Below are 24,883 nucleotides of genomic sequence, written 5' to 3' on the forward strand. Positions count from 1 at the left end.
TTGGCTCTTGTAATTTGTTTTTGTATCCTACGTCTCACCCTCGCACCATTACCCTGTTTGTACAGTTTTAACCGTCCACCAGGCAGGCTTGTGACTGCCAATGTAAAGAGAGAATACCAAAGTGCTGAGGTGTAGCATTCTGAGAGGGAGCGTTTCACTGGACCGTTGCTCCAGACCAGAGGGTCTCTGGGCCAAGCCGTGCCCGACACCAGGTGCACAGAGCCTGGCCCTCAGTAACGCAATGTTCAGCGCCAAATGGAGGATGCAGACATACACACACACACTCATAGAAACACATAGACACAGACACAGGCACACACACATAGACATACACACATAGACGTACACACACAGCCACAGCCACACACATCACATAGACACACACACACACACAAACACACACACACACACACACACACACACACACACAGGCCATTCATGGTGTGACACTCTTGCCATGTTTGATTTGTAATTTGAAAAATATTATTACGGCTCAAAGCAGATTATTTTAGAAACTGGATGACGACATTAATGGAAGTTTGGTTTTGTGTGTTTTTTTCCCTGTATTTCGCGGTTTGGAGTGAGCGCACCTATTTATGGTTTGGAACAGACTATTTTGGTTCAGTGCAACCTCGTCACAGCAGTCATTGGGAAGTTGGGTGTAACCAAAATTGGAATGGGAATTAAGGAATATACTCAGTTTAAAACAACTCTCTTTGTTAGATGTACTTAATGACTCATGGGAATCAGTTATTACTGGCGTCTTGCTCAAGTATTCCTATAGATAATGGCTGAAGACATCAGGGATCGAACCTGGTACCTTTAAGAGATAAAGATGTAAGGATTTTGGCCAAAAATGTTTTTTTCCTTTTTATTGCACACATGATTAGGGAATGATCACAGACGGTACAGCAAACAGAAACTTCAACAGAGAATAGAACAAAGAATAGGTATAAATAAGCTCTCAGAAACACCGTTAACATCCCCGTCAAGATAGGGAATACTCCAAAAACATTTTCAATAAAAAACCCTATTTCAAAACACTGAATATTTATATATATATATATATATATATTCATAAAACCATTGATAGCACATCAATAAGAAAACCAACAGTTTAAAACGTGTTATAGAACAACGCAGAAGAAACAGCGACGGTCTTCTGGACGTGCAGATATGGTTTTCTAGTCTAGGGAAAGATCTCCACACTGGTCTGTGAATGGTTAACAGTTCTGGTCCCAGGACAACAGATTCCAGATCTGTGATAGTCCTCTTCTTTCAGTCCACAGTATGTCTCTCAACAAGGTTAAATTAAAAGCAGACCCTTTTGCTTTGAGCTTCCCCCAAGAGCATTTGGGGTCACGGCAGATGTTGGATAGATTTAGTGATAGATGCCATCTCGATCTCGGGCCCCAAAGGAACAAAGGTGATGTGTGACGATACACACAGACAGGATATTGTAGTATTGTCACAAGACATGGATTTCATGATATAAATGTTATTTCTTGGTTTGAACATTGATCATATCTGTAAACAGCATTAGCGCCACTGTTTTCTTACTTCAGAACAAGTGAAATTATTTTTTGTATGAATCACAGTTTTTTCATCTTCTCAAACAATAAATTAGATTTATCTTGTGTCATATATCTATTCTTTATCCTATTATTAATAATGATACGATCACTCTTAGTACAAAAAACATATTCACAATTTACTTTCCCTTTTTAGTTGTGCTATATTTATGAATCCAAAAACACATCTCCAATGACCTGGAAACGTCCAGTTTTGCAAAAAAACTAATTTAAACAAGTTGAGCCATATTAACTATGAATGCATGCCCTTTATACACTTGAAGTCTTTTTTTTACTTTTAAGTAAAAAAGTTAACCAAAAATGTACAAATCATTTTAAAGAAGGCACAAGGTGAAAATACCATGTTCATATTCACCTGGATCATCTTCCAGATGTACTAGAGACAGAAAAATCCAGTGGGAAAGTAACGACTAAGTATATGTTCCTCAAACCAGCCCTTTCATTTATCCTAAAAATGACATAATTCTGAAGGCTCGGATTTAAGGGTGAATTTTCATGTTGTTTTATGTTGCGCGGTCCATGAATTTAGGTAAAACAGCATTGATGTTTTGTTGCCATCCCACATTCACATCCTTTAAATAACTCTTGATCACCCGCCGCAAACTAAACATGCCACATTTCGCCTTGATAATAACACAGGTATGAATTTTTGCGCTGAAAAAAAAGATTAAAAAAAGATTTAGTATGCACCATGGAATAGAACTCTTTGAAAAAACATCCATTTTAAAGTTTAGCTATATTTCATATAACACTATAATGTTTTTGTAAAGACAGTCGACCATCACCAAGACACCACCATGTCTGGGTAATGGTCGACTGACCAATGATGGTCAACTGATCTGTATTACAGATCTGACACGAAACGTGGCACATTTAGTTAAACCCATCTCCTTTAGTCCTATATTCATCGATCGAGAGTCATTGATGGCCAGGTCAGTTTATCACAGCTGTCTTATCTGTGTCTCTGAACTGAGCCTGGCCCCTGATATTGCAATGGCGTTCTCTATGGGGATGGCATTGGAAACCAAGGTGATCGCTAGGGTAATCGCTATGGTGATTACTACTGTGATCGCTAAGGTGATCGCTAAGGGGATGGCTAAGGTGATCGCGACAATGATCCCTCTGGAGATCGCCATGTTGATTGCTATGGAGATCGCCATGTATACCAACCCCCGGATTCAGCTCAACGCCTCATCTCGCCCTCCTCCTGTGATTGGCTGCCTGGATGTCTCTTCTCTCTGTGCAGCTGGTGGTAGCGCCGCTGCAGCCCGGAGAAGGTCTTCTCAGAGTACTGGTTCTGGGGTTGTGCTCGCTGAGGACTGTTGTAGTTGGGATGGCTGCTGAGGCCCAAGTGCTGGTTGTGATGCCAGCTCTGATAGTGGTTGTCCAGGTTGCCGCGATGCTTCTGGGCAAAAGCCTTTTGGTAGTTTGAAGCTGAAAAATAACGGGGTATTTGGGTACAATATTATCATCTTTTACTTCTAAAGATTCAAATAAAAATGATTCACTTGAGCCTGCGGCATACTAACAGCAAAACAAATACTTCTCATCACAACATCAACATAATAAGAACCTAACAGCATTCATGGATGTCCCTGAACAACTCCATCACATTCACCACCACACATTCCTATAACCAAAACCAGACAAACCCATCACCACAACACAACCCCGTCTCCACCACAACACAACTCCGTCCCCACCACAACACAACCCCGTCCCCACCACAACACAACCCCGTCCCCACCACAACACAACCCCGTCCCCACCACAACACAACCCCATCCCTATCCCCACCACAACACAACCCCATCCCCATCCCCACCACAACACAACCCCGTCCCCACCACAACACAACCCCGTCCCCACCACAACACAACCCCGTCCCCACCACAACACAACCCCATCCCTATCCCCACCACAACACAACCCCATCCCCATCCCCACCACAACACAACCCCGTCCCCACCACAACACAACCCCGTCCCCACCACAACACAACCCCGTCCCCACCACAACACAACCCCATCCCTATCCCCACCACAACACAACCCCATCCCCATCACAACACAACCCAATCCCCATCCCCACCACAACACAACCCCATCCCCACCACAGCACAACCCCGTCCCCACCACAACACAACCCCTCTCTGCGTACCACTCATGCAGGTGACCTTGGGCGCCTCCCAGTGGCCGGTGGGCCGGCAGCGGATGGTGGGCGCTTGGCGCTGGATGAACCCCTGCTTGCAGTGGTAGCGCACCAGGGAGTTGATCTCATAGCGCTCCTTCAGGGTCCCGAACACCCGGGCGTCAGGCACCACCGGGGGGTGGCTGCAGGAGACTGGAGAGGCACAAGGGTTAGGTCTTTAGTGAGGTCGACGGGTTGGTTATGTCCGGCGTGGGGTCTTTTGAAGGCCCAGGTTGAATTTGGTGTGCGTCATCGCTTGGTTGCCCGCTGTGTAGACCGTGCTTAGTGACTTGATGAAAACCATCCTTACCGCGATGGCCCTTGCATCCTCGATGCCGTCATGAAGTGTGTGCGTGTGTGCGTCTTTGTGTGTGCGTGTCTGAATGTGTGTTTCTGTGTGTGTGTGTGTGTATGCGAGTATCTGTGTGTGTGTATGGGTGTGTGCATGTTTGTGGGTGCATGTGTGCGTGCATGCATATGTGTCTGTGTGCGATTGTGTGCGTATGTGCCCGTGTGTATGCATGAGTATGTGTGTGTGCGCGAGTGTCTGTGCATGCCTGCGAGTGCGTGTGTGTGTGAGAGGCCCACCTGTGCCCTTCTTGCAGGTGAAGGTGAGGTGGTAGTTACAGGGCACGTCGTTCCACTGGCCGTCCTCGTGCCAGATCATCACCACACAGTCCTCCCCCGACTGGAAGAAGGAGTCCGGCTGGTTGGGCCTCCAGTGCTCGTATTGCTGCAAATCCGAATCATATAGATATTATACTTGTGCACTTACACCCCTGTACACATGCAGCTGTCTTTAACGGGAGCTACAAGTTACAAGTCGCTCACAGCAATTTTCCTATGTGAGTTGCCTTTTGCAAGCAGGCAGGGATATGACTGCAGACATCAGGGTTCGAACTCAAAACCTAACTCTCTTGAATATTTTGAGACCTCCCCCGTAAATCCCAGAGTCTAGGGAGACTGTGAGATAGGACTGGAACCGTGATCAATCCGTATCACCTCATGTTCTTGCTAGTGCCTCTATATATCTGAGGATAACAGTCAACAACTCATTTCCCAACTGATCTTTCGAGACCCTGACCAAACTGTTGTACCGGTAGTCAAATGATGTGGATGGACATGGGGATGGACATGAGATGTGATTCCCGGATTAACCAGGCAGGGGTGCTAAAAACTCTTATTTTGTTGTGTTGGGTTGTGATGGTGTAGGTTGGGGGTTGGACCATTGGAGGGGATTTTGACTGTTTGGTCTGTTGTCAAGTATCATTTCCCAAGTTTCTTCATCATACAACGGTTGCTATTATTCTCGGGAAAATTAAAAGGAAAATTGCCATATGGACTTAATCACACGTGCAGTCCAACACAATGAGTTCTCTCGCTCGCTCCCTTTCGCTCTCTCTCTCTCTGTCTCTCTCTCTCTCAATTGGTGTTCTCCTCCATCATACACACCGTCCAACCCTTTCTCTCACTTTCTCTCCGTCTTCCTCCCTATCCCTTCTTCTTCCGCCTTTCTTTCTTTCTTTGACTTGTGTCTTATTCTCCCTCCCTCTCTCTCCATCTCCCTTCCTCTCTACGCACAGATGAACATAAACCTATGTACAAATATATGTAAAAAGATATTTAAAGAATCCCAGCACAGCTAACATCTGCGCAGTATTCAGTGTCTTACACCGTCCACCAGTGTGGCTGCGTCATTAATGGGATTGAGAAAACATGTTGGTGGGGAGCTCTGTGTGTGTGAACATGAGGACACTAGCGGAGGGCTAAGATGGTCGTCGCTAAAATACAATAGCTATGTTATTGGTGCTGTTCAGCTGATGTGAAAGGATGAACCGTGGGTATGAAATGGATGGAACAATGTTATTATTAGCATATGATTACTGTTATGAGGATAGGTTTCGTTAGTAGCGGCTATGGTCCTGTGGAGCCCAACCTGTAGAGCAAGGCACTGACACTGCCAAGGTGAGGAGTTTGATTCCTACTAGGTTAACCAATGCTCAGAATATTTGCAATCCCAGTACGGTAACATTTTGGATAGAAGCTTCCACCAAATGCCATATATACATATATAAAAATAACACTTTTTAGTGACAGCAGTATTTGTGTTGTTGTTACTAATAGTATTGTGACGTTCTGGTTACCATGATGCTGCCGTCGGTCCATCTGAAGTCTCTCTCGTACATCTTGTCGTTGAGACCGATCCACTGGTAGTCATGACCCAGACCTGCAGACACAACCACATACACATCACTCACATGACAGCTCTGTATTGGAATACATTAGGGTTCACATGTCCTTGTCATAGTCACATTGAGGTTGAGGGTACTTTATTAAGCCCAAAGGTGACTGTTTTGAATGGGCATATGTCTCAAGATGGTCTCCGGGTGTCTTCAGTAGGAAACACTCCAAACAACAATGACAGATTTGGTTTCCTGCTAGCAAACTAGCAGATAGCCAGGCTAACACCTGCTGGATAAATTCCCATCCAGGAGCAAGCATGTTATCCACCATAACAACCATAAAGATGGTCAACTAAAATTGAACTCAAGTCAAGTATTATAACATATTGGTAAAGCCATCAATCAAAGTTAAAATCTCAAAGGGCTTCAAAGGACACCTTTAATGACATCACCCTAACTTAAGGCTCAGTTATGGTTCCAAGCCGACGCAGCGCAACGACCACGCAGACGCTTCGACGCAGCCGTGATCCTGTTCTGGCTCTGCGTCGGGTTTTAGTGAGCGGACCAATCACAGCCCCCCAATTTTTGGAAGACGCAAGTCAGGCCCCTGCGGTGGGCCATAAACCCCTTGCGTTGCGTCAACGTGGAACCATGACCAGGCCTTAAGCCAATCCCAAAGGGTAAGGGAAAACTGCCGTAAATATCATCAAAGATGAATCACAAAAAAAAAAGCCTTGATGCCCATGGAACCAGGGAGAGGCTGTGTTGGGGCGTCCCGGCGGGTGCAGACTCACGGTTGACGTGGGTCTGCTCCTCCTGGGACAGCACGCTGACCAGGTGGGCCCCGTGCATGCGGCACTCCCTCTCGGCCGCGTCCCAGGTGCGGCGGTGGGTGAAGTACTTGTAGCAGTGGGACTGGAACTTGGTCCAGCCGAAGCCGCACGTCTGCGTGTCTGGTGGGGTAGAGAGACATAGAGGGAGGGAGAAAGGGAGGGAGGGGGAGGCAGGGAGGGAGGGGGAGAGGGAGAGAGAGGGAAGATGGAGAAGGAGAGAGAAAGGGGCGGGGGGGAAGGGGGGGAGACACGCAAACAAATTGAGATTTGTTTTCATAATCTATAGTATAAATATTACGACTACATAATAAGACATTTAAAAAACAGATTTGATTGTAATGATTAATCTAACCACTCCAATCATATTGCAATGATGCTACAGTGCTATGTGGTTGACCACAGATAGAGAGAGCAAGAAACAGAAAGGTTGGGGAGAAACAGAGCCAGAGAGAGAGGAAGAGAGTGAGAGAAAGAGAGAGAGAGAGCCAGAGAGAGAGCCTGAGAGATAGAGCCTGAGAGAGAGTGAGAGAGAGAGAGCGAGAGCGAAATGCAGAGACAGAGAGAGAGAAAGAAAAAGAAAGGGGGAGAAAGAGAGGAATAGAGCAAGAGAAAGAGAGCGCGAAAGACAGAGAGAGAAAAGAAAGAGCTAGAGAGAGAAGAGAGACAGAAAAAGAGGCTTCCAGACTAATACTGGTGCACAGCTGGAGAAGAAAACCCCTTAGAGGACTTCACAGTTGGACTTCATTACCCTGCAGAACACAGCACACCCCTTGTCTCCAAACACACACACATGCATATAGACACACACACACACACACACACACATACACACACACACACACACACAAGCAAGCAAACACACACACACACACACCAACACACACACACAAAAACACCAACACCCAAAAACACCAACATACACAAACAAAAACAGATAAACGCATTCACACGCACAAAAAACACAGACAGATAAACACACACACAGACACACACCCTCACACACACACACACACACACATACAGATTAGCACACACACACACACACATGTATAAACACACACACACATACATACATACATACATAAATCCACACACAAACACACACACACATAAACCCACACAAACACACGCATATAAACCCCCACACACAGACACACACACACAAACGCAGTATCATCAAAATCAGTTTAATATAGACCAGCCTAAGCCCCGTAATCAGCGCTCCCTGCCTGGTCGGCTATGTAAACAAGCGCTCCTTTGTTTCCTCTGGCCTCCCCCAGATTTCGTCTTATTCTAATGAAGCTTTTGATTCGGGTCCCTTGGGTTCCCACCCATCATCATCAGCCCATTATCGCATCATCATTGATCATTTTAATAACTCAAGCAATGCCCCGCCCACCAGCACCAGCCCCACACACACACACACACATATACACGCCAGCAAATATCCATGCACACATTCACGCACGCACACACACACACACACACACACACACGCACACACACACACACACACAAACATAAAAACACATGAACACACACACACACACACACACACACACACACACACACACACACACACACACACGCACCTGGTGGGCCAGGTGAGCGACCAACTGGGCCAACTGACAAACGACTACTCTTTTCTGCAGGACAGAGATCCAGTTAGAGAAGGTTGTGTTCAGTGGATGTAGGCTAGAGCCAAGATTCTAAATTACATACTTTGTTGCCGTGTCAACAACTTAAAATAAACTGACTTTAGTGCAGCTTTCGAAATTCACAATAGACTGATGGAGGAAGAGAATGAGACGGCACATCACAATGAGTGCCGCCATTTTGGTTGTTCTGTTGGTTGGAATGTTTTTTTGGGTTACTTATCGTGAAATGATTTGTCGTTATGGGGAGACATTTTTGTGGTTCAAACTGCCACAGTCGTTTTTCATGTTTTCATTAGCCTAATATGGAGCAGTAACACCAACAAAAACTCCCATGATGCACCTTAATGTACAAGCCCTATAAACAGATGGTGATTGTTCAGTTAACACTTCGCTTCGGCTCTTCGTCCCTGGGAACTTTGCTCTCCCAGCTGTGTATTCGCGTGTCTACACTTGATTTTGTTGAAAAACAGTAATATACAACACAAGATTTTGAGATGTTGTGCTTATTTGAAGAGAGTGAACATCTGTGTGGAACATGAAGGGATTTTGGAAACTTCAATTGTGAGTCATGTCATTAAGAATGTTGTTCATTTGTTTTATTCATCTCCAACACATTGAGAAGGAGAGAGAGAGAGAGAGAGAGAGAGATAGGGAACACAAAAGGAAGAAAGAGAAAGAGGGAGAATATAAGTGAGAGAGAACGTGAGACGGAGAGAGACAATATGAAACGGAGAAGAGTAGGACAGATAATATGAGCGAGAGCAAATAGAAAAGGGAGAAAGAGAGCGAGAGAATTTGAGAGCGAACACGATGGAGGGGGAGAGACCATGAATGGAAGAAAGAGAAAGAGAAGGATAGACCATGAGAGGGAGAAAAGGTGATAGGGAGGAAGTTATCCCTAAGAGATTATTTTAGGTGGAGGTATGTGGCATAGCCATTCTTGTGTAAAATGTCATTCCGCTGCTGTGACACCAAAGCCTTCCCGTCTGGGATCACTTAAGTCTTTGTCTTGGATGGAAAATGTCCACTGAGTGGCGTTCCATGACATGTTACTCTAGGAGATGAGGGGGTCTCTTACCATGTTCACAGAGTTCTCCTGAGTAGCTGGGCAGACAGAGGCAGGTGAAGGTGTTCAGGCCGTCCACACAGGTGGCCCCGTTCAGACAGGGGTTTGACTGGCACTCATCAACATCTGGACACACACAGGCACACGACAGAGGTCCATGTTATGTTAGGTTATCTTCTCACCCGTCTGTCTGTCACCTCCACACCAGTCTGTTACCCCCCATCGCTCCGTTATCTCCTTAGAGGCACACACAGAGGCATGAAGCCGCACGCACGTGCACACACACACACACACACACACACACACACACACACACACACACACACACACACACACTCCCACACACACGCACTCACCGATGTGGCAGTATTGTCCGGTGTAGCCCGGTGCACACTGACACACGGGCGTCGTGTCCCTCATGAAGCACGACGCTCCGTTCTGACACCCGTTCACCACACAGGGCGAGAGACCTACTACAACAACAACAACAACAACAACAACAACAACAACACAACAACAACTTTTAAGGTTAATGGAAGCTCATGAACGCCCTCCATGACATCCACTGTTTAGAGGTGAAATATTATGCCCCCAGGTGTGAGTGCGATTAGCCGTTGCAAGCCGTTTTTAAGCCTGTTCTGACATCACAAGTGGGCGTGTCCACCTAGATGTGTGACGGATAGATGAGCAACGTTTGCTACAGTCCACTGGGTGGGCTGGTGGATTGATCTATCCGGCACACATCTAGGCGGACACGCCCACTTGTGATGTCAAAAGAGGCCGATTTCCAAAAACGGCTTGTAACGGCTAATCCCACTCACACCTGGTGGTATAATGTGTCACCTTTAAAGACACACTTGCTTGCGGGCCACCCCCAAATGTGTCCTACCTTGGACATCCACGTCCCGGTCCAGGGCCGTTTCACCTCGGATGAGGACCGGTGACCTCTCGGTGCCCTTCCGTTCCCCTTCCTCCGTCGACACCCCGGGTTTGGCCTCCACAAGGGTCACGCTCTCGTTCTTGCTGTCGTAGTCCACAAACTCCTCGTCAGGTAGAGTCATGGCGGGGAGGGAGGTGGGGTCAGAGGTCGCCGCCCGCTGATTGGTGGAACGGGTGTGGTGGTCAGAAGGAGTGGGGGGAGGAGGGGCGGTGGAAAGTGCAGGGTGGTCTTCTTCGGAAAGTTTAATCTGGCCCGGGGCCGGGGTTGCGGACCAGGTAGGGGACGAAGAGGTGGATGTGGGCCCCCCGGGACGGTGGGTGTGATCGTGGGGGGCCGTCGGAGAGGGGTCTGTGTGGGGCCCCTGCGCGGTTTGAACCTCTCGGGTTGGAGAGACTTGTTTGGTTTGGTCGACTCTTATAGCGTCCTTTGTGGTTTCGGCCGCCTGGTTTGACACAGATTGCGTCGTTTTGCGTACCTGACTCACGCTGTCCTGTGTTGTTTGCTCCATCTGATTCGGACTCGATTGTGTGGTTGTGTCTGCTCGGCTTTGAATCGATTGTGTTGTTGTGTCTTCTCGGCTTTGACTCGATTGTGTGGTTGTGTCCGCTTGGCTTTGACTCGATTGTGTTGTTTCGTTTGCTTGGCTTAGACTCGATTGTGTGGTTGTGTCTGCTTGGCTTGGACTTGATTGTGTGGTTGTGTCTGCTTGGCTTGGACTTGATTGTGTGGTTGTGTCTGCTTTGCTTAGACTCGATTGTGTTGTTGTGTCTGCTTGGCTTGGACTTGATTGTGTGGTTGTGTCTGCTCGGCTTTGACTCGATTGTGTGGTTATGTTTGCTCGGCTTAGACTCGATTGTGTGGTTGTGTCTGCTCGGCTTAGACTTGATTGGGTGGTTGTGTCTGCCTGGGTTGTGCTTCGCTGTGTGCTCTGTGCTGCCGCGGTCGTGCTAGCCTGCGTTGTTTGCACCGGCGCGATCACAACGCGCTGTGTTGTCGTTGCCTGCTCCTCGGCGACCACACTGGACGTCGTCGCTCCGGCGGTCCGGTGGTCTCCGGCGGCGACGGTGCCGGTGGGGACGGCGGCCGTGGGCAGGACGGTGTAGGCGACGTGCCCCTCAGGCGTAAGGACACCGGAGCTGCCCTCCTGATCCCCGGAGGTCTCCTCGTCTCCGGAGAACTGGTCCAAACCGGAGCCGGGCTCCGAGCCCACCTCCTGCCCCGTGACGGCCACCGGGACCAGGGGCAGGATGGTGTAGGGAGGGGGCTGCACCGTGGTGGTGCTGGTGCTGGTGGTGGTGTCTTTGACCGACTCGTTCTCCCCTAAGCCGTCTCCATCGGCTGACGCCGAGCCCTCAAAGTCCTCCCTCTCCCCGCGGATCTCGGTGGGGGTCGCCTCGGAGGGCAGGGGTGTTGAGCTTTCCCCCTCATGGGACGGGGTGTACGTGGGCCGGTCTGGGCCTCCTCCACTTTCTAATTCCGTCTCGTCCGTCACATCGACGCGGGGCTGAGCTTCTCTGGCGCTGGGGGTGCCCGTGGTGACGGAGGTGGTGCCGGCGGTGGTGCCGGTGGTGGTGACGGTGGTGGTGCCGGCGGTGGTGCCGGCGGTGGTGACGGCGGTGGTGCCGGTGGTGGTACCGGCGGTGGTGCCGGTGGTGGTGCCGGTGGTGGTGCCGGTGGTGGTGCCGGCGGTGGTGCCGGCGGTGGTGACGGCGGTGGTGCCGGCGGTGGTGACGGTGGTGGTGCCGGCGGTGGTGCCGGCGGTGGTGACGGTGGTGGTGCCGGTGGTGGTGCCGGCGGTGGTGACGGTGGTGGTGCCGGTGGTGGTGCCGGCGGCACCGGCGGTGGAGGGGAGCAGCAGGGCACCATCGGCGGACCCCCCGTCGGGGAACACGTCCCCTTCCAGGGTGGAGGCGGGGAGGAACGCCGAGCCCTCCGCGGTGACTTGCCCGGACGGGGCAGCCGAGGACGGGAGCGGCGCCGTGGGAGACGGGCGGGGGACGGCGGACGATTGGGGGGTGGCGGTGGCGGAGCGGGCTGTCGCCGCGGAAGACCGGAGGTCGGCCGAGGGAGTCCGCGGGGAGACGGGGTACGCGCGGTCGGAGGAGGGGGTGGCGGCCTCCCCAGGTCCGTCCGACACCTTCACCACCGCCGTTTCTGTGACCGGAGGAGAGGCGGTGATGTCTCCGGGCGTCTCGTTGCGGCGCTCTACTGGCGCTTCCTCCGAGGGGATCAGGATGGACGCGTAGTCGAAGTGAGAGCCGACCTCCTCTACCTGCTCCTTCACCTCATTGCCCTCTCTGTTGAAGTAGTCGGGCGTGGCCGTCTCAAACTGGTCTCCGCGGGCCTCCTGTGGTAGGCCTTGCTCCAGGTGAACCTGGGAAGGGCAGAGGTATAGGGTCAGGCTGCAGAAGGGTCAGGTGGTTAGGACGCTTGAAATTACAGCTCTGAAAGGTCCTGGGTTCGAACCCGAACCTCGTAGATTCTCCAAAACAACAAAGAATATCACAAAGAAATTGTACGAAAGTGGAAAAAGTTCCAGTTAATGCAGTATCAAGGTTAACTAGTGGTCTTTTAATTTACTATTGATGTACATGTTTTATAATGGTGTTCCTGTTAACTAAGGTTATGGTTTTCATTCATTTATACATTTATTTACAATTATACACTCACATTATTATACAGCAAATAATATATGTATTATCTACAATAAGTCCTCACTCAAACTCCTTAAAGCTCAAAGCACACGGAGCGCAATTTATTTAAGGAGAAATACACACAGAACAAAAATGTAGCGGACGTGTGTTGGGTGACGGGAGACGAAGGTACCTCTCTTTAAAAGAGTTAATTTTTTTTCCTTTACATTTAAAGTGAGATAGACAGGACGGTATGGGAGATAGAGGGGAAGACATGCAGCAAAGGAACACGGGCAGGAACCGAACCCCTGTCACTGCGATAAGGACCGGTACTTGATGGTACGCGCTCTACCCGGTAAACCACAGGGGCGCCGCAGACGAAGGTACCTCTTGTTTCCCGTTGATGAAGGTGAGCGTCGGGGGCAGGGTGGCAGTGGCGGCCGGGTCCACGTTGTCTGCGTCTTCTAGACCCAGCTGGAACTCAGTGCCGAGCCCCAGGGATATGTCCGTGGGCTGGGGGAAGCTGATCTTCCCGTCCTCGCCTATCCCAAGCGGCTTGTTCAGTATGTCCAGGATATGTCTGACTGTTAACAGAGATCAGTCGTTCAGATCGGTAACTCAACCTCTTGTTTTCATGCTATTCGACCAAACAGAAAGTCACAACAAGGGAGAAAGGTCGCATTTTGATGTTGAAGGCAAATTGTCCCGGCTTTAACGAAAGTAAATATTCCCAGGTTCTGATTAAAGGATGGCAGTTCTTCTTATGTAGTGAGCCTGTCTTTACGATTTTCGGGACTGTGTATTTGAAGTTTGGATGTTTTTATCCAAAGCCTGTTTGAGCATCAAACAGACTTGTCGGAAGTTCGACTAGGATGATGGAAACGAATTCCACTGAAACCCATCGAAGGCCAAACACCAAACTGCTGTGTGTTGGTTTGCCGATCGGGTTGTTAGACCATTCAAAGCTATGGTGATGTTTATTCTATTGACATGTTTGCCTTGAATGTAAACAGGGCCGCGATATGGAACACAGAAACGGCCTCGCGTTACCAAAAACATTTTGTACAAACTAGTTCCGAGAAAACACATGGGAAACACGATAAACCTTGACTCGATTCGCGCAATCTGCTGCTCTGTTCCCCGTATGCCTGGTTCCGTGCCGTACGAAGTCGATTGCGTTTAATTGCCGACTAGGATTTACACGACGTGCTCCAAAACAATGAGGAAACACTTCTCGTTTCTTGTTGATGAAGGTGAGCCAACGACTCACGTCTCGCTGAAGACATGCTGTTTGTATATATCTCGGAGGCACTTAGGACCCTGCGTTGGTTATGATTTGGGTCTGGGGGCCCCCCTGCTGAGAGAGGGTGGTCTCGGCTCAAACAATACGCGCCTGTGTGTCCTTATTAAGACTTTATGGACACACATGGAAGCCATATCGTGGGAACCGGCATGAAATGTGAAATGCGTAATAGTACCCCTTGCACTGCACCTGAGGTGAGCTCCCTCTCTAAGCGGTCATTAACACACGGACACACACACAGTACGCACAATAAGAAGCCTCAGTATGCCTTAAGAGAGAGAGACATTGCTGTGCAGTAAATATGTATATATTGAAAGTGAAAGTGAAATAAATAAATACACATTCTATATAGAAGGAGAATGAGGTGAACGATTGCTTAGTGGATGCATAGTGGTTTGCATAAACGTATGTTTTTGTGTGTTGGTGGGTGCACTTATGCGTGTTTCTGCTTGCACGTGTGCGTCTGTTTGTTTCCATATATGTTCACATATGGAGTCAGAGAGGGAGAGAGAGAGAGAGCAGTAGGGAGGAACTCAGGGAAGGAGTGACTAATTGGGCTGGGATTCCGGGGGCTGATTTCAAGGAATTGCAAAAGAAATCCTTGAAATCAAAAGTTTTGCAAAGGATTTGCAACAGAAACACCAATACTACATCATCCCTCAACATGCGTCCCAACATGTGTGGTGTGATGTTAAGCGCCTCCCTTGATGCCCTGCAAACTCTTACCCGATTGATTGTGGTTGTGCACGTTCACGATGATGAGGTGGTAGGGCGTTTTGGACGACTCCAGGCCATCTTCGGGGACGGCCAGCACTCGGCTGTGGACGTACGGCTGGGTCACCCCCTCCAGGCCCGACGAAGAGTAGGAGGAGCCAGCGTCGGAAGACCCGGCCTCCTCCGCCTCCCCTTCCTTCTCCTTGTACACCACGGCGGTCCAGGGACGCTGCTCCTGCCCCGCGCTCGGCTCCGGGGTCACCACGGCTACCGTCGTCACGGTAACGTCAGCCTCAGATGGGCCGCGGGTCACCCCCGGCTCGGATGAAGAAGAAGAAGAAGAAGAAGAAGAGGAAGAAGAAGAACGACTCGTGCACGCGCTGCTGCTGGTGGGGGTGGTGGTGGTGGTGGTGGTGGTGGTGGTGGTGGTGGGGGTGGAGGAAGCTTGGTTCCATGCCTGCGATGGGACGACTAGCGTGGGATCCTCAGCACCTCCGGACGCGTCCCCGCCGGTGCTCCCCTCTCCACTGCTGCTGCTGCCGCTCTCTGCCTGGTCCCCCTCTGCCTGGTCCCCCTCTGCCTGGTCCGCCTCTGCCTGGTCCCCCTCTGCCTGGTCCGCCCCTCCCTGGTGGATGTCCAGGCGCGGTGGCTGGGTCAGCGGGGTGGCCGGAGGGGTGGGCAGCGGCGGGAGAACCATGGGGCCCTGGGAGTCCCTTCTACCCGGGACCGACTCCACCAGGCCGTAACGCCCGTAGATGTCCGCATCCCCGGAGTCGTACTCCGGGAAAGGGGTGGTGGCGGCGGAGCTGCCTGGGGCCGGGCTGGGGGTGGAGGGAGTCCTGGAGCCGGGTCGCTCCGTCAACCAGGGTGCGTCGGTGGAGGCCCGGTGCTCGGCCGGGGTCGGGCGCGTGGTGGGGTCATCGGGGCCGTGGGCGCCCGCAGTCGTTGGTCCGCGGCCGGCGACGCGTGGCGTGACTTCACGCGGCGTCTCGGCCGTGTGAGAGGCCGCCTGTGGCGTCGGCGAGGTGGCTAGCGACCCGGGTTTCTCGGTTGTGGCGTGCGCCGCGTCGGAGTCCGGGGTAGGCTTGACGGTGGCGGCAGTGGCTGGGACGGACGCCACTGGCGTGTAAACGTTGACATTGGCAGCCACCGGAGGGGTGGTGGTGGAAGGGTCTGGTAGCCTGGCTACAGAACAGGAAAGGGAAATTAGAGAAAAGCAAAATAAACATGGTGGAATTGCCCCAAGCATCCAGGGGCAATTAGAGAGGAGAGGAGAGGAGAGCAAATGACAGGGGGATGGGTGAGATGACAGAGAAGAGGACAGGGAAAGGAAGGAAGGAAGCAGAGGTTCTAAATAACGGTTTATGGCTCATGGCGATCGTGACAGCGTGTAAACAGGGAGAGATGAAATGTCACGGCAGCGTTTGGTTCCAATTCTCAATCAGCAGGAAACACAAGAGGAATACTGTTTGAATGATGCTGTGCAACCGGGTACACTTAAAGGAGACTTTTTTCGTACAGCAAGTAGCCGTGAGAACAAGGGTAGGCACACAGAGCTCTATAAAAGGACATTTTAAACTTGAAGGATATTTTTAAAACATTAGTCACCTGTCAGGAACACACCCCCGTTTAGATTACTGGAAGATATCTACGTGCAACAACGTCAGGGTAAGAATAGACACTGACACCCTCCAGGAAAAACTTGGTTCTAGATAAAGACATGGGAACCGTTTTCAAACTGCACTTTTAGGGCAGATCTTGACCAGACGTCAAAGGTCTGTCTAGGGCAGGAGAGCAAAGAAGAATCAGAAAGAGACATACTACTTTGCACACTCATTTCTGTGTGACTAATCCTTAGTCATACAGTAAAAAGCGTCTTGCAGAGGAGAGTTTTAAGCTCTCCTCAACCTAACTCATTCCTAGCTCAAACCCTGACTTTTACATTTTACTGTCTCTGAAAAGTTTAAATCATTGTGATGCTACGTGGACCATGAGACCATGATGCCTGCGGAACAATGGTCCTTTGTGTTGGTTTGCTTTCCGTATTTATATAGATAGTCCCCTGAGAGCAGGGCCCTAGACCTGTACGTCACTGACATGCTGCTTTTATAAACAGCATGTAATTGACTTCTTCTTGCTCGCTGTCAGAAACACGCCTGCATGGGCGGGGTGCCTCCAATCCTCGCTTTCCTTTCTCCCTTTTCCTTCTTTCTTTCGTTTCTCCCTTCTTTCGTTTCTTTTTTTACTTTCTCTTGCTACCTCCTTTTTTCCTTCTGGGTCGATAATTTTTTTTTCTTCACTTTAATTATTTTCTTTTCGTCATCACACAACATTCCTTCACGTACGTAGCATAGCATAGGCGCTAACAACCTGCCTCAAAACATGTACAAACCGTTTCTTTATATTCTGGACGTAGTCGCGCAGTCATCACTTATTATTTATTACGGAGAACCGGGTGAAAGTGGAGCCAAACTCCAAAGCTTTCGACCCTGCCCAGGTATGATGTCATGGGCTTGGCAAGCAGGGGCAATCTGGCCTGGGCTAGGGTCTGTCTACGCACCAGTCGGGCTACGGTGCGTTAGCACTGCTAGCTCCCGCCTCCACCACCTGATTGAATGATGGCACGGCAGCCCCGACACAGAGTGACGGTTAGGAAAGTACCGCAGTTGCAGAGCTAGCATAGCTTTGACGTTAAGCACTGCCATCGTATATATATATATATATATATATATATTTTATTATTATTTACATATTACAGTGTTTATCGCGTTGAATACTCCAAATGGAAATGAAAAATGATATTTATGTATTTGTATTTGCATACAACTATTTAATAGAGTGTGAGGGATACGAGGAGAAGAATGAAGGTGATGGAGGATGTGGTGGTGGTGGTGGAGGTGAAGGGGTCTTTTTTATAAGCGGTCCTTATTCTTTAATGGGGAATTACAGTACTTTTGCTGTTTGCCTTCCTTCTCCTGACTCTCTCTCTTTCTGTCCCTCTCTCTGTCTGTCCCCCCCCTCTCTCTCTCTTTCTCACTCTCTCCCCCTCTCCCTCCCCCTCTCCCTCTCTCTCTCTCTCTCTCTCTCTCCCTCCCCCTCTCTATCTGTCTCCCCCTTTCCTTCTCCCCCTTCCCTCTGGGCTTGGTCCAGCTGTAATGCATTAAAGACCTGTCCTGTTTCTGCAATATCTGTGCAAGAGTGCATGAGTCGGGTTTTCCCCTCATAAAAAAAAAACAAAAACATTGTCCCGTCGTAAATGTCACCCCATAGAGGTTCCATCTTCTATACAATTTGTTGTGTTTCAGAGGGGGTCAAAATCCAACAAAAACGTGGGGTTCCACCCCTCGCGGGTGTATTGCGTCATTTCTCCGAGAGGGTTTTCTGGTGTAATTTAGCCGCTGGAGAACGCCAGAGTAAGGCGCGCCACGGATGACGACAATCGCGTCTCAGGATGCCAGATGCAATTCAATACACAGATAGCCAACTTTGGTAAGAAAACAAAAAACTTTTCTCTTCTGCGCGGCTAAAGCCAAGCTCTGAGAGTTCCCAGGCACACTGAAGTCACTCTTGGATAAGATTGGAGGCAAAAGTCTGAACTTAAACGTCTGAACCTCTAGGAGAAATTAGGAGAAGTCTCAATGTACCAAAATATACAAAACGGTCTGCTTTGTCTTGTCTTTTGTTTAGCTACGTTGACCTCCTTTCAAACCGTTTCAGTATTTCTCCGGCCTTCTCTAAGGCCTCCCTGGAACACAACGGTGTCCACCCAAACAAGATGTCCTCCCAGCAGACCGAGAAGCCTGGACAGTCCCCAGCAGGACTCAGAGATAGAGGCTCAAACAAACAAGCTCCCTTACCAGAGACTTACTATTAAAAGAAAAACAATGGAAGGCATGCTATCATGATCTCCTTGAAATCCTTGTTCCTGCTGTGGAACAAGGATTTGATGTGACACTCATGCTAACAGAAGAACACCTGATTAGGTGTCAGCTGAGCCTACTGCTAACCCCTTAACTTCAGAAGGGCGGAATTTATACCGCAACGTTAGGCCTTATACCCCCAGTGGCCACTTTGGCTCTAAATGCTAGAAGCTACTAGCGTTGAGGCCAAGGTGGAGTCATAGGCATGACCTACTGGGCAGAGACCAATGTGGTTGATCACAGAGGGCGGAGTTATCTCCCAGCTGCCTTGGGGAACACCCAGGGAACACCCAGAATGAGCTGAAGAACACCTGGGTGACCCTACTTGCCCTACTGCCCCCACAAACCCCTAATCTGGACGAAGTGGAAAAGTAAATGGATGTTGGATGGATGGATGGTGCTTTATAGCAACAGTGATGCTCTTCAATGTTATTTCCCCTTATATGAACCCAAAAAACACGCATTACCAAACACTGTGACAAGGACAACTGTGCACGGTGCCACCAGCATGCCCATCAGGATAAATTTGGAGTAAAAGCGCCTTGCGCAAGGGCACCTGGACATTAAACCAGGAGAAACTGATCAACCAACAACCCTTTGACGCCAATGAACCTGCTGTTATTTCCTGAGCCACTGCCTGCTTACTGTTTTAGACAAAACCAATCAAAAATAAAATCTGATTGAGGATATGACAGTCCATTCGTTAGGGTATTTAACCACCAGCTGGATGGTTCTGGGTTCAATATCCACAGTCTACCAGTAGGGGACCTTGCGGAAGAGGTCTCACCCCTACTTCATTAATGACATGTATTTTTAACTACTTGGGAGATAATCGTCTTCAGTATGAACTATGATTCATCGGAAAAAGCGATTTGTCTGCTTTACCCTTAAAGCAGTACACTCCATATTTGGCAGCATTAATTATGATTCATTAGTAATAGAGATAACCCTTAAGCAAAACACTTAATTATGATTCCTAAGTAATAAGCGATTAACCTTACCTTTAAAGCAGTAAGCTACATTTTTGACTATATTAATTACGATTCATAAGTAATAAGAGATTAGCCTTACCTTTAAAGCAATACACTCCATATTTGGTGGCGGGACTTGGGAAGCCGGTCTGGTTCTCGAACCGGTACAGCGTCCGGACCCCCAGGAGCCCCCCGCCGCACTGAGGCCTTGGCACGGAGATGGGGTAGCGGACGCTGCCGTCCGACAGCCAGCCGTAGTCGCAGCGGTCGTAGCCTGTCCTCCAGGCGGCGTACAGCTGGCCCGGAGAGGCCAGCACCGAGTCCCGGGTCAGACACTCCCGCCGGGCCTCCTCCAGGGACAGCTTGGAGGAGATGGCCGGGTGGAAGACCTCCCCTGCGTGCGACAGAGACCGGGAGGGTACAACGGTCAGGATGCTGGAGGTTCAGGGTTCAGTCCGTAGGTGAACTCTGTCTGCCTTTCGGCATCCCTGAGCGAGATTCCCTAACCCCTACCTGAACGTTAATTAACCTCTGCTGAACACAAGCATTGGTATTTCAGTCTCAATGTTATTTCTGGAACATTCCTGTTAATTATGTTGCTAAATGCAATCATATATTCTGCTCCTATTTAGTATTTAGTTTATCAAACGCGCTACGATAAATTGACAACATGATTATTCACCTAAACATCACAAAGACGACGTAGCAGTAGATTTGAATGCATTACGTAGCATGAAACAGTTCATCCCTTTAGAACAGAAAATACTCTTTAAACTAAAGCTGGAACTTACCGTTGAGTTCTTCAACGTAGCAGTAAACATCGTACGTCTCGTCAGAAGGACGTAAGCCGTACGTTTTCACTCCCGGCTGGTTCTTCCTGTCTCCATGGCAACCTGGACGGGGCTTCCTGATTGGGTACCTAAAAAAAGATAAACGCACATCAAGTCATTCAGGAGGACGCTTTCATCAAAAGCAAAATAAGTAGGTAAGTATGTGAAGTCGATCCCACTGGATGTTTTCGGTTTGCCTTAGTACGGCCTTCGACGAGAGCTTAGAAACCGTTGCCTGGCAACAATCACTGATGCAACCGAAAAAACACAACACCAATTCCGCAATTTTGACGCACGCCAAACTACAATCCAATAAATGGAAAACTCTGACTGATAAAATATGAAAACACACACCTGACACTCTTGTCAGCCAACCAACCGGCGTCACACTGGTCAAACCCGTCCTCGAACGCGGCGTTGAGCTGTCCTGGGGTGGCGATGGTGCCTCCCGCCGTCACGCAGGCCTGTACGGCCGCGGGGTAGTTCAGGGTGTAGCGGCTGACACTGCTCCGGTAGTGGAAGACCACACCTGGGGGGAGAGGAGGAAGACCACCGGGAATAATCACAACTATGGCTAAGGGTGGGTGGGAAGGAGAGTGTATTGGCAAGGGTTCCACTCTAGACCGTTAAAGGTACTGTGTTCGATCCCCGACCTATGGGCATCATACTACCGCTTCCTGCAGCCTGAGGACACACATCTGAAGTCACTGGAAGTCGCTTTGGATAAAAGCATCTGCTGAATTACGAAGAGCAGACTATCAGAGGGGAAAAAAACCGAGCTGACAGTCACCGCTCTGGTTTAAATTTCCCCCGGCAGCTGAGTTCAATTCTTTGGGTTTGTAGGAGGCGGGGGTGGTAATCTGCCACAGTGGGACGCTTCAAAACAACGGGCATAGAGACAAAAAGCAAAGCCGCTCTGTGCAGTTTCACATGCAGTTAAAACAAACAACGTTGTTATCACCGTTTTATTCATGTTTTTTGTTTTTTGTAAATGGATGAACACTACCTTCATTATTCAACTCCTTGCGAGTCTAGGATGCTGTTATTGGTAAATGACGCAGAATTAGATATGATTGCCCGAAGAGAAAAAATAGAAAGTTCTTTCTTGGAGGTGGAAACTCTCATGTAGCCAATACAAAGGCCGGTTCGGCAAAGCCTCGGCTGAGTTACGGTGTAGGGAACCACGAGACGTTGGGCTACTTTAGCTGTCATTTCCAAACCGTTGAGGCTGTTGTCTTGCGTAATTGGCTCCATTATTTTCAACTGGGAAAAAGTGTGGGGGGGGGGGGCGAGGGCGGATTATATCTTGTCTGTGGGGATATCCTGGCAGGGTAGACGACGTGGGGAAGATGTGAATGAATGAATGGATGGTGAACACGGAGTTGTATGTCCCGCGTATAAGAGACTCTTTGTCTGGGAACCGCTGAACAAAGCCAAATGTTCGGTGCAAATGTGGAATCTTTTTGTGAGTGTCTTGGGCCCATGTGAACATGGGGCTCTGGATGAAATATTATCCAACACGGGCGGTGCTGGCTTCCTATATCTGCCCTGGCTGTCTGTCTGGCTTCTCAGTGGAAACCGAAACAGTGGGAGATGTTTGGCAACGAGTCAACGACAGAGTACCATTATAGCATTCAACATCTTCCGGATTAAGTGGTCTTTTGTCGTTGTCGTTGCCGGGGTTACTGCTGACATGTTTCGTGTTATATTTTATCTGATATATTTTATCTGACTACCCTGGGTGTTTTAATAGCACACGTGCTGAAGCCAGTTTTGGGTGCACCTGGCTGTTGTCACTGTAACATTTAATATTTGGATCTATATTATTTTTTTCACAGAATTGCATACTGGGAATTGCATGCCTCAATTAAGATGTCCACTTTCAGCCTTCCAGCCCAGTGACTGCTGCTCATGTTCAGTGTGTTGTTATAAAATTGTATTTATGAGTGTACAGAAGAAACATGGAGTAATGGCAAAACACTCTGACTCATCATTTTCTTAAGTTTCGGTCATAGTTTCCCAGTGCCTCAATCGGATACTAAAACCAAACTAGTGGATCCGTCAGCGACAGCGAGTGAATCATCCCACAGAGGATGCTCATCGACTTTTCTACCACGTTTCTCACTATATTACAAATGAGTCTGAACTATTCAGAGTCGGAGTTCATGTTTTATGAACGCCTTGACCCCCAGAGGACTGTGTAGCCGTCCGGCTAGCCGCACTGCGAAATCTCAAAATAGACATAATAGCAAAAAAACATACAACAATGTCGATGACACGTTTACCGCCGCCACCACCTCTGACGTGTACTCACCACTGACGCTCAGCGAGACTGAGTGCTGTGAGTCGTCCATCCCGTGCATGACCTCACAGAGGTAGAGGCCGGCGTCACTGGCCCTCAGACCCATCACCGTCAGGGAGGCGTCGCCCGGGGCCCCCGACGACGGACCGGGCACCGACGCCCTGCCCATGAAGTCCTGGCCCACCTTCATCACCCCGCCCTGGGACACCAGCACCACCTGGTCCCCCTGCCCGTCCAGACGGGTCCACTTGACCCTCAGCTCCTCTGGGTGCGGGATGGGGGAGGCCTGGGAGGGGGGGAGCGCAGGGGAGTCGGAGGCGGGGGTGGAGAAGTGGCAGGGCAGGACCACCTGGCCGGACAGAGACCCCGACACAGGGGAGTTCTTTCCTTCCATCTTCTTGATGTCATGTGCTGGCGCTGAGGACGCACGCGCACACACACACACACACACACACACACACACACACACACACACACACACACACACACACACACACACACACACACACACACACACACAGACTTTGTAATGCTACAATACAGATATTTTTCTTGCATTTTATCATCAGGTGTATGTCTGTGAGTGAGTGAGTGAGTGAGTGAGTGAGTGAGTGTGTGTGAATCAAGGAACGAAAACTATCAGGAGAGGCATTATAAGAGAGAGATAAGAATGGTGAGAAAATAAATAAAGAAGAACGACTCAGAAGGTCATTAGAGGCGGTAATAGGCTACTCACCTTGTTGGGTAAAGCCAGTACAAAGGCACACCAAACACAGCAGCTGAAGAAACATCTCGAGCCAATCTATTGAATAAGACACCGTTACGTCTAATGCGACGAATTTACATTTGTATGCATGTGACGAACACAGAAACAATGTGATGTGTCAACTATGTGATAAAGGAATGTCAGAAATATAATTCGATTTGCATGTGAGCTGTCAGAACAAGTAATCTGATGTAATATTAAATAAATAAATAAACATTATCAAGCTATCCAGTCTAGACTGACAGTGGATCCTAATGGACATAGCGTTTCTAAGTGTCTGTTTTTATCAACACGTTTTTTATCGTTTCTTTATCAGTTTGGGAACATTCCAACCACAGCTAATTGACAACGACCACAAATAAAAACAATCACGATTATCAATGAAATACAATCAAGTCAAATTCATAAAAAATAATGATTATGTCTTTAAGAAAGAAAAGCATAAACTAGCCATACAGCCTAACAACTTATTCAGCATGTGGCTTTTTTGAAGTTTCTTAAAAAGTCTCGCCCAAGTCCATATGGGTGTAACATAGTTGCGTCAATCTCAGATTTTAGTTAGGGAAAGATGAATACAACAATGCAAATAAAAGTAAGGATACCTTTTAAAAAAACACCAACACAACTCGAACCGTGCTCATCCAGCGGTGCGTGTCTGCAGCGCATTCACTTTTTAGGTCCCTGGGGGTCGCGATCCAAGTTCTCCTGACGGCTCCTACCTCCTCGAAACAGCTGTGTGCCTGGACCGCTCTCTGCACGACTAAACCCACGGCTGAAAGCAGAAATCCACTTTACACACAACGTGAGCCCCGCTGGTTAGAAAGAGGAGGGACGCACATGTTCAACACCCCGTCACCCGCCCAACAGAATCCCAGATCACTTAGAGAGAGAGAGAGAGAGAGAGAGCGAGCAAGAAAGAAGGAGGGAGAGCAAGAAAGAGGGAGAGATAGCAAGAAAGAGAGAGAGAAAGAGAACAAGAAAG

The 24,883-nt window shown here is 49.1% G+C and overlaps 1 protein-coding gene across 2 annotated transcripts; it reads right to left on the minus strand.

Moving 5' to 3' along the window:
- Positions 1 to 857: 857 nt before the first annotated feature.
- Positions 858 to 24,627, minus strand: LOC307074761 (neurocan core protein-like). Of its 2 annotated transcripts, none has more exons than XM_079735068.1 (16): positions 24,504 to 24,627; positions 23,872 to 23,937; positions 23,148 to 23,552; positions 21,188 to 21,362; positions 20,795 to 20,922; positions 20,104 to 20,397; positions 15,125 to 16,297; positions 13,483 to 13,679; positions 10,412 to 12,836; positions 9,879 to 9,992; positions 9,535 to 9,648; positions 6,760 to 6,918; positions 5,927 to 6,009; positions 4,371 to 4,515; positions 3,753 to 3,935; positions 858 to 3,026 (listed from the first exon to the last, which is right to left on the minus strand). In XM_079735068.1, exons 1-16 carry the CDS (start codon positions 24,565 to 24,567, stop codon positions 2,776 to 2,778), a joined length of 5,976 nt encoding a protein of 1,991 aa, XP_079591194.1. In that variant the 5' UTR covers positions 24,568 to 24,627; the 3' UTR covers positions 858 to 2,775. The 2 variants fall into 2 exon arrangements, with proteins under 2 accessions (XP_079591194.1, XP_079591193.1); XM_079735067.1 differs by having other exon boundaries at positions 9,879 to 9,995.
- Between the last annotated feature and the right edge of the window lie 256 nt (positions 24,628 to 24,883).

Source organism: Pollachius pollachius (genome assembly GCF_949987615.1).
Source record: "Pollachius pollachius genome assembly, chromosome: 4".
Lineage (NCBI taxonomy): Eukaryota > Metazoa > Chordata > Actinopteri > Gadiformes > Gadidae > Pollachius > Pollachius pollachius.